Source organism: Uloborus diversus, unplaced genomic scaffold, assembly GCF_026930045.1.
Source record: "Uloborus diversus isolate 005 unplaced genomic scaffold, Udiv.v.3.1 scaffold_12, whole genome shotgun sequence".
Lineage (NCBI taxonomy): Eukaryota > Metazoa > Arthropoda > Arachnida > Araneae > Uloboridae > Uloborus > Uloborus diversus.
Window position 1 is genome coordinate 4366819 of NW_026557876.1, and position 11003 is coordinate 4377821.

The 11003-nt window shown below is 38.6% G+C and overlaps 1 protein-coding gene across 1 annotated transcript in view; it reads left to right on the plus strand.

Annotated features, from left to right (window-relative positions):
• LOC129232487 (cystathionine beta-synthase-like) overlaps positions 1-8934 on the plus strand; it is an 81072-nt gene extending 72138 nt beyond the window's left edge. Inside the window, 2 exon segments of the mRNA XM_054866636.1 lie at positions 364-448; positions 7242-8934. Coding sequence (XP_054722611.1) covers positions 364-448; positions 7242-7429 — 273 coding nt within the window. The 3' untranslated portion in view covers positions 7430-8934.
• Positions 8935-11003: the final 2069 nt, after the last annotated feature.

An 11003-nucleotide genomic window follows, 5' to 3' on the forward strand; every position in this document is an offset into this window, starting at 1 on the left:
ACCGGAATTATGTTGTTTTTTTTTTTTTTTTGGTTATGCCCTACCTCCGCAATTTTTTAAAAATTATATAATTCTCATCAAATATACCTGCCTTAAGATGGACACCTATCCCTTAAGATGGACAAATGTCAAGATAATTTTGTATAACACCAGCTCAAAAGTAACTTTGTAACCCATTAAAATGTTAATCAAATGTTCACACACTATTTCGACTCTGACTATTGAACTATTTAATGCTATGACATGGGTGCACTTAAGTAATAGGGGCCAGAGATTACCCCCCGTTCTCGCTTTGAAACTTTCAGGTATTTTTTGATGAACTCACAATCCTGATAATCCATGAGCCTGTATTGTCTGTTGCAGATAACGCTGGATACCACCCTGGGTCGTCTTTCGAGGATCCTGGACAGGGGCCACTTCGCACTCGTGGTCCACAACCAGAGGCAGTGTGAGTATCGATTCACGTCTTTCCGCCCAAAGTCTAAAAGCACTTCGAGACTTTTCGTCGCATGTTTTTTTTTTTCTTTCATGAGCTCACTTTTTTTTTTTTTTTGCATTACGTTGGTTTTTACAACACCCGAATGCAATCTTTTCAGGGTTGGCAAAAACCCGGGTTTTTTTCAAAAAGCCCATGGACCCAGGTTTTTTTAAAATAAAACCTAAAAAAAAACAACTAAAGCTGGCTTTTTAAAAAAGAAATGTGGTTTTTTTTGTCTTTTTTTAGGGAAAATGTGGGGTACTTGTAGCATAATAAAGCGTAAGTATATGGACAAAGCACAAAAAACGTCTTCGGGTAAAAAAAGCTGGAAAATTCAGCGTTTTCTGAAGAAAAGTCAAAAAGACAACGGAACCTAAGAATGGTGAAGTTTTAGATTTTTTAGTTTCCAAGATTACCAACAGTTAGGGCAAAGTTATTTCTCGAGTGATAAAATCCATTGTTCGTTTGTAATTACTACATTTTTTTTTTTTTCATTTTACTTTATTGTATTTCATTTTTTTACGCAAATCTACTGTAGAACCTGAAATAGTTTAAGTCCCTTTCTACTGCATTCCAGCTTAATCAAAACATTTCTTTGAATTTTATGTTGCCTGTCTTTCTATTTCTGTGTACAGAGTAAGAAATATTAAACTTTTTCGTAAGATAATGAAAATACTGTACATCCTATTCTGTCCGACCGTTTGTGAAACCTGTTAATTTCTAAAAAATATACCTTGTTTATTCAAGATTTGTGACGTGTTGGTTTGCAGAAAATAATTCACATGAAAGCCTTTTAGCTAGAGTAGTTTCCTCTGTACAATCTACAAATATTGAGAAAATCCGACGCGACAGGACTTAGTCAAGATAATTTGAGTTATTTATTGACCAGTTAAAGAAAAAAGTTAAATTTATTTATTTAAAATCTTTGAAGTATTTTTTAATGCTGTTAAGAGTTAAAAAATACTATTAAAGTTCAAAATTCATTTTTTACGTCCATTGTCTGTGGTGAAGAACAAATAAAAAAGAAGTTTAAATTATTAAAATATTTAAATTAATAAATTTTTTTAAAAACTTCTCGGAAAATTTAAAAAAACCCAAAAGTGGGCTAAATAATGGGGTTTTTTTTCAAAATGGGTTTTTTCAAAAAAAAAACCATTCTGTCCAATCCGGCCAACCCTGAATCTTTACTGGTTACATCTATTTGTTATTGTTCAGTGGCGGCTATTCGGGGGGGGGGGGGGGGGTCATGGTTCATTTATTTATTTTAGTTTTCAATTTTGTAACCAAAACTAGAAATTAAAAAAGAAAAGTGGAAGTGTCAAAATTTTCAGAACACAATTCTGCCGTGTGCAGGTAAAGGGCAGTAACTGCAAATTTTTCGTTTTTGCATTTTTGTCATCTATTGTACGTTATCTTTATTTTACAAGCTCGCTTTTTTGGTTTCCGCTGAAAAAAAGACGTCTAATTTCAACATATCCCTATTATTGGTATTGAATCCAAAACGCGTTTCTTCAAATATCTTGAAAACTCATTTCTGCAGATACTGCCGTTTACCTGCACACGGCAGTATATACTATATGCATTGCATAGACATATTTATTAAGAAATTATGCTCACTTGAGCTGGGACAATAATAATTATATATCCTCCGATAATAATTAGCGGAGACATCAATTAACAACAATTAATTATAAAACTTAGATTTTGGAATAAAATCCCCATTCAATACTGTTTAAGGCTTTCACAGCCGGCGTCAATATGGGGAGATAACATTTCCGGGCTTATTGGCCGTGGTCTAATTGGAGTAGAAATTAAAGACGTTTCAGCTTGCTTTGCTGCAGCCATCATCAGTGGTGTTAGTTTGGTGAGACTGATTCCTGGCTTCGGTGGCTCCGGTATTTAAGCAAATGGTTGCTGGTCCTGATTGGGAGGCGTTCTCAAGCCGCTGGTGGAATAAGGTTCCTGATTGGATGAGATTCAAGCCGATGGGTGATCCTGGTACCTGATTGGATGAGATTCACAAGCCGAGTGATCCTGGTACCTGATTGGATGAGATTCACAAGCCGAGTGATCCTGGTACCTGATTGGATGGGATTCACAAGCCGAGTGATCCTGGTACCTGATTGGATGGGATTCACAAGCCGGGTGATCCTGGTATCTGATTGGATGGGATTCACAAGCGGTGGTGGCTACCGGTTTCTGATTGGATGGGACCACGGTATGTTCTAGACTGTTGTGACGAGCGGATCGAAGGGCAGGGTGCCATGTTTTTGATAAATTGAAATTCTCCTCTCTTCTGTTGAAATTAAAGGAGTGTTTGAAAATTTCTATAGCTTCGCGATGAAGGCACAATGATGAAGATATCAATTAGCACTCATCTGCTCTCAAAACCAGCCCTAGCAAAATATTGCACTTGTTTCTCTCTCTCTCTCTTTTTTTTTTTTTTTCATTTTTTTGCTGCCACTAAAAGTCATGGCTTTTAGTTGTTGCTGGTTTTTTTTTGCCCACCCCTTCAGTCCCCATCGCCGCCACTGTTATTGGTTGGTTCGATTAATTTTACATAAACTTGTGATTTTAAGTAACATATTAGGTAATGTATCAGCTTAGCAGAGTGAACTGTCAACAGTAGCCGCGTTCACAACTTTGTTTTCGAATCAGTAAATCCCATTGAGAAGGAATACTAATGGAGGGAGCCATAGCAAATGTCTCAGTGAAATAAGCTTGGGATCCAATGTTTCCCAGGTCAGGTGACTTTTTTGGCTGGGAAGTTGTCGCGTTTTGGCACGCAATCGCTCTTTTGGCATTAAATATTTTTCTTACGATGCGACGGCGCTTATTATGAAGTCGGGGCTACAAATCAGAGCAACTCTGGCTCCAACTCCTTTACCACATAATAATAAATAAATAAATAAATAACGGATACAAATACAGGCCTATCATTCAAATTCCCTCTCCCCACTTCCTTCCGCATTTTAAAATATAATGTAATTGCTCTTTTCATGTATTTTGATGTTTATTCCCTGAAATGACGGGCGTGTACAAATAGTTTAAAGTGTTCTGTTATTGACTGAAAATTTATGGATTCATATGTATTGTAATCAATGTTTTAAAATGATTTCATACGCTGGCATACTAGTATTTAAATTGAAGCATAAAAATAGCGAATCTTTATTTGCGCATCTGCTGTTCACAGGAGCTTGGCGAGAAGATACTCGCCAACAAAGCAAATCTACACAAAATGCTTAAGAGCCGTTAAAATAATGACTAGTTAAGTGAAAAGTGTTTTTATGGAACTAAACTGTTATTTGCACTCAAGATATACAATGTTTTTATAAATTTTATAGCTAAAATAAGTACAAAAATTTAAAAATTATAGGCAACTGTGGAATATGTACTCGTTAAATGCATATAAATGTTATTTTTTCTTTATTTAGAAGTAAAAAACATTCGTACGTGCTAGGGAAAAGTTACTGGACCTCCTGGTGTGGCTTTTTCCTCACCGTTTACAATGCTAGAACACTGCACTACTACTATAAATCTAATTTTTCCCTTCTACAGTTAAAAGTTGTTCTCATACATGGCTTCAGCTAATGAAAACTTCTTCAGCGGTTACGGTCCACACGAAATTGCTCCCCAGGTCACATGGTACTGTTGACGTATCAGAATAGTAGAGTTGCACTCTCTCCATCTATTCCTTCTCAATGAGTAAATCCCCGCTCTGGCTCCGCAAAAAACCCGATTGAAAATTTCTCTGCTTCCATGTAAAAAGAGGTTCTCCCATTATACCAGAGAAAGCGGTTTTTACCCAGCATCCTTAGCGGCTGGTAGACGAACTTGCTTCGCGTAATGCATTCTGGGTAGAAACACCGCTTTCACTCCAGAAGCTAGCAGGAGTAGAAAGATTCCACATAAAACACGCTAATAACCGGAATGCGGCGAAAAGCAGGTTTTTTCCGGGGTCGAGAGTGTCCATGGAAACGGTCCTTATACGAGGGGGGACCCAAAAGAAACCGGACTAATGGTGCGATGCCAATCCTAGATGTAGTAGAGTGATCTCCAGTTAGATGGCTCAAGTAGAGACCTTCACAAACCAGCTGTGCAAGTGGCGTCAGTTTAGTTGATAACCTCGGATCGTAGTGTTGGTTTTCTCGAGTGTTGTTGCTTTCCGCCTGCGAACTCATTATGGCAAATTTGAAAAAACAAACTGTAAGCTTGAAATTTTGCATCGTGCTCGAAAAGTCGGCAATGGAATAGCTTACCAAATGCTTCAACAAGCTTTCAACGAGAATGCTATGAGCCGTACACAAGTTTTCGAGTGGTTTGGGCGCTTTAAACGTGGTAGCATGATTGTTGAAGATCATGTTCGTTCTGAGCGCCTTTCAATGTCTCGAAATAATAAAAACGTTGAAAAAATCCGCCAAAAAATCATTTTATGATTGACGAAACTTTAGAAGAAACAAGAGTAAGTTGGATCTCCCGCGGGCAATCAGAAGAATTTTTTCTTCACCACGATAACGCTTTCGTACACACAGCCTTCACTATTAACCACTACTTGGCCTCTCAGGAGTGGCCAGTCGTTCTACGACCCCCGTATTCGCCAGACCTAGCCCCCCTGTGATCTTTTTCTGTTCCCGGGGATGAAAAAAATTCTGAAATCAAAGCGGTTTGATGATGTAGAGACTATAAAAACTGCTTCGCAACGGGCACTGGACATGGTCAAAGTTAAAGAGTTCCAGAGGAGCTTCTAACAGTAGAAAAAAAGAATTAACAAGTGTATTGCATCTAAGGGAGAACACTTTAAAGGGGATTAAAGAAATTTTGTGAATAAACTAATAAATAAATATTTTAGAACAAAAATCCGGTTACTTTTGGGTCCCCCCTCGTAAGTTGAAGTCGAAGAGATGAAGTTGTTACTTGCTGAAACTTTATTCTAGCCGACTAGATAATCGCCATAGTAAAACTTCAAGTTTTTTCTTGAGTGTTACTGTGGCTAAATCTAGCCAAACAGTCATAAAAAAATATAAACGAACTAGACAACATAGTGGACACATCCTTCTCGTCGATCCACATTCGGTTTATTCTATTGATTCCTAACATTTAGTTCACTGTTTTTCTGCGCTGAAAGTGGAAGTGTTGAGAGAATTGAAAAAAAATTATTCAAAAAATTGGATTGTGTTGAATAGTGATACCATTGATGACTGATATCACCTATTAACTTTAATACTTCTTGCAGAGTTGGTGAAAGAACTAATATTTCATCAACTTTCTGTGAATAACAGATGAAGAGACTTCTTTAAAATAACAAAAATTTATTAACACGTGAGAAAAAAGTAAATATAATTGTATAAACTATTAACTGAAGCCAAAGGTAGAAAGACTAATTAAATATGACTAGCTTGTTCAGTAAGCTCCATCTAATACCGCTAATCTATTATTATGATCAGCTGAGCTTCATCGGCAATCAGCCGAGCAATACGAGCTCCACCCGAGCTACGCTTTACAGGACAGACATCACCGAACGAGTCTTAAAAAAGAGAGAGCGAATCTCAACTCCGTCCGCTGTTAAATAGCCTGTCCTCATCATTATTCACATCAATGCCCTCACGTCCACGCAACCAATCAGGATGCACCAAGTGGCGGACGCCTACCCGCTAGGCCAATGGCGGGAGTCCGTTACGTCAAGCGTCCGATCCGACAGCCGGCTTCCGATTCACTCGGATCGTTGGTCCGAACGAGCATCGGTTGATTATCGTGAGGTTAAGTTACTATGGCAAAAGTGTAGATGTTTGTAGAAATTCTGTCTCTAACAAATAGCCAAACACAAAGACGGGGAATCCATCGATACCCGGTTCAATGGTCAGTTCACTGGGCCTCGGGAAAAGTGATTTGGGGTAAAACCTCGTTAAGTCGTCACTCAAGGGACCAAAAATTTTTGACCACTTATGCGGAGTGACTACTTATGTGGAGTGGGAAATTAAGGAAGAAAAAAAAAAGCCTTACAAATATCAATGAATAGCAGTAGAATTCTGTGAGAAAAACAATAGCTTATGCAATCAATGTCTATAAATTAGTGGAAATATTAAAAAGGGGGAAAATACTAATGATAGTTACTTTGTTTCATTTTCTCTTACTCATACATTACTAAATAACAACTTATTTAGTTACAGTACATTAATACAATTCTTCAATATTGACTGATGAAGTTGTTGCTTACGGAAAAGAATAATCTCTTCTAACATACATCAAGCTTTAAATTCTGTGTTTGTAGTTCCTTGAACGGATGTTAAATACTGACTAACTTTCTCCAGGCATTATATTTTGTATGTCTTGCTGAAAGGAGCTTGATTCATACTCTTGGCACTCGGCAGAGTCACAGCAAGAAGTATGCTTTGAACGACCAGAACCGAGGATCGAGATTTCAAGGAAAAATTACTATAAAACAGCCTTTCAACTAAGTCCAACACTATTTTATAAGATCCGACGAGGAAAAGGAATTTTAGAAAACAATTTTTGAGTGACTAGTTAAGGGGGTAAAATTGAATTTGATGACCAGTAAAGGAGGATCGTTTTACATTACTGTGAATGAGACCTTTTCCGGACCAAAGAAAAACGACCACTTAAACGGAGTGACCACTTAACCGGTCGACTACTTATTGAGGTTTCACTGTAGATAGATACATAGGCACATACGCTCGGTTTTTAATAGTATAAGATTTATTGAATTGGAGAAAAGTGGTGATTGTGTGACTCTTGTGTGTTGCAGTCGTGGACAAGGACCGCATCGAGACGAAGCAGATCGTGATCGGGGTGGTGACCCGGATGGACCTCATCAGCTTCATCACCAACGAGGACTCCCAGGCGCAGGTGGGGGGCAAGTCGGACGCCTCCTCCTCCCCCGCCCCCCTGCAGGACGGGAGCACGGACGACGAGGACGGCACCGCCCACTCCTGAGGTGCTTCGATTGGCCGAGTCCGGTTCCCGAAGGCGGCCATTTTTGCTTTTCGTCAGTCATTGCCTCCCCTTGAACATTTCGATGACGAGTCATCCTGAAATGAATACCTATTAGAATTACACCCTAACCAGTTTTTATTTGGTGCGGTATACATACTAGCCAACTCTGCTTTTAACGGGAGACTTCCGTATTTTGCTTCCATCTCCCGATTTCCCGTTTTTTTACCATTTTCTCCCGTTTTTGCAATTTTATCAATTAATCATCAAAAAGTTTGACTTTCTTTTCAATAGATGGCGCTCTTTACTAGTCGTCCACCAGGGGAAAATAATTTTTTTTTCGGAAGCTTTCCACATTGCATGTTCAACGAAGCACGTGCTTTGGCGAAAACGGCAGCCGATTTCAATCCTTTTGCATCTTGAAACTATTTCAATTATTTTGAAAGTTTGAAGGTATTTTAACATGTGCTACCCTATACCTACTTATTTTATATCGACTGGAAAGTGAATTGAGGATTTTCGGGACCTTTGCCCCTTTTGAAATCATGGGATCGAGGTACGTTTACAACTAAGATTTTTGCTTGCACAAGATTTGTTCATTTTACACTTTTTTTCGTTTTAAGTAGCACATTCCTATTCTTTGCCGAGATAATATTATGTAAATACCATTTTATAAAGATTTTCCTGCTTAATATGGAACTTTTAGACCATGCTTGATGTCATTAAAATTAAAAATATCGGCAAAAAGCAATCTTTGGAAATTTCATGAAAAAAGTCTTCATTTACAGTAGAAGACCGTTATAGCGCCGACCTATATAACGCAATTCTTTATAAACCGCACAACTTTTCAGAAGTAAACAATAGGTTTTGAAGCTTAAAAAATCCCTGTGTTTTGCTTTTGCAAAAATAAAAATGGTTAGGCAAATTAAATTTTGAAAGTTTTTCCTTCTTAATTCAAAGCTTTTAAATTTAGAATTAGTTGTCATAATAAACAGAAAATACCAGATGGCTCTTGAAAGTGCAGCTGTTATTCAAACCATGAAGCTAGCAGAAGTGCAGGATTTTGATTGTGAAACATATTTATTTGTGAATAACTAATTGTAATATTGGTGCTTCAATTCTCATTGCAGATAAAACTCATTCTGAAGTGCTAATATATAGATATATTCTGAATGTTAGTTTCAAAATTTGTGAAATGATCTATATAACGCAAAATCCTGTATAACGCTTAAGCTGTGGTCCCAAGGTAACGGTCTTCTACTGTTTCTTTAATTTTTCAAAGAACAGAATGGCCGGGTTTTTGGATTAAAATAATTCAATTGTTGACTTGGATCTCGAATAGTACTGAAGCACAGATGAACTGATAGTGCGTCCATGTCCATTTTGAAATACTTATTGTACATATTGTATATTACACTGTACAGGATGATGTGTGGCATTGCAAAGCAGTGCCCTCTCGCTGTGTATTTATTTATGTTGTTGTAAGTTCAATAAAATAATCTTGACAAATAAAATTGTCTGTGTACATTTTTAATCCATATGGGGAGATAACATTTCGGGGCTTATTGGCCGTGGTCTAATTGGAGTGGAAATTCCAGACGTTTCGGCTTGCTTTGCTGCAGCCATCATCAGTATTTTGAGTTTGGTGAGACTGATTCCTGGCTCCAGTGGCTCCGGTATTTAAGCAAACTGCTGCTGGGCTGCTGGTCCTGATTGGGAGGCGTTCTCAAGCCGCTGGTGGAATAAGGTTCCTGATTGGATGGGATTCACAAGCCGTGGTGGCTACCGGTTTCTGATTGGATGGGACCACAGTATGTTTTATACTGTTGTGGCGAGCGGATCTAAGAGCAGGGTGCCATATGATGATGCAGCAAATTGAGCAGGTGATGATGGCTGCAGCAAAGCAAGCCAAAACGTCTTTAATTTCTACTCCAATTAGACCACGGCCAATAAGCCCGGAAATGTTATCTCCCCATATTGACGCCGCCCGTGAAAGCCTTAAACAGTATTTTTAATCCAGTTCGGAGTCTTTCGAAAGTGGGAACAGTCATTTGAGGGGTTAAAACCCCCTTCCAGAACTCCAACACATTTCACGTCTTTTCTCAAATAATAGGCAGGGAGCAATATTTAAGCTTCTTCAAAATAGGATAGACCAGGGGTCTCCTACCTACGGCCCGTGGACCACATTTGGCCCGCAGGAAGCTTACAAATTGAAAAAAAGAAACTTTTCCAAAAATTTCAAAAAAATCTTCTTTGCGGACGTTTGTCACAATAAAGCTTTTAAACGGCTGGACCGATTTTGATCAAATTTTTTGTGAGTAATTATAGTGTGGCCAATATGGTTTCGAAGCGCGATGGATCTAAACCGAAACGTTTTTGTTAATTAATCATCCTTCATTTTATTTTTGAAAGTGAGTACCAACCCTGTCACGTATTCCCCCCCCCCCTATCACCACAACTATATTTGGTCAATACAAGTATAGTGCAATCGGAAAACCGGGATTTGAAATTGAAGGAGGCTTTTAAGTGAAAGTAAAGCAAGATCGTAAGCAAAATGCATATATATATTACTACTACACATATAACTTTATTTTGAGCGTGTTATTATTAGAACTCATGAAATCGAAGAAGTAAGGAACTAATATGCGTTAATTTGAGGAGATCTATGATCTAAGTGAGATTGGCGTACAGACCAGCTACGTTGGTGGGAGGGCTGCCATTGTTTGTGATTGATAAATGTCTGAATGGTTGGGCTGTAACTAACGCAGTGCATCAGAATACAACTTTCAATGTCAATCTTCGATGCTTTGACTTTGTATGTGGTGCTAATGCTGAAAATATCTTCATCAGGCCCTGCCTTCAGGCCTGGATCTGCGTACCTGCAGATCCCACAGTGCGGGGCCACGTCCTTAAGGGCCCAACGAACAACCCAATTGAAAAAAAAATAGCACTAAGACTTATTAACGTTTTCAATATACACTGCGGCTTGTGGCCTCTGGAGAAGGTCCTGCAGATTTTGTTGCAGAGGGCCCAAAATGTATGGAATCGGGCCTGGGCCCCTTAGACAGCTACCTAACTTGCCTCTTTTGTAGCTCTGAAGTTGGCCCTTGGCCAAGACATTTTTTGAGGCTCTCATGCAGTCAATTCACCTTACACATTTCGTCTTTGGCTAAAACAAATTTAGCTTTTTAGGGGCCCCGAAAAAGCAGGGGCCTTAGGCCACAGCATAGTTGGTCCATTCAGTAATCAGACCCGGATCCTCGCAAAAGGCATAAGGAAGCAGATCGAAAGAGTTACAAGGAAATCAAAACACTGTTTTATCATTTTTTGGTATAACAAAAAAATAAGCTTCGTTTGGGGGGTCCTTCCGAGCTCGGGGACCCCTGGCGATAGCAGACTTTGCCAGTCGGAGCCTGTCTTGGTCTATCATACTTACTTCATTTGTGGTTCTGTAAAATTGAGCATCAAATATATTTCATTACTCCACTATTAGTTTGGGGGGGGTGAGGGGGGATACAGGTAATTCAAACTGCGTTCAAATAATTTTATGAATAAAATGTAAACACAATTGCAACAA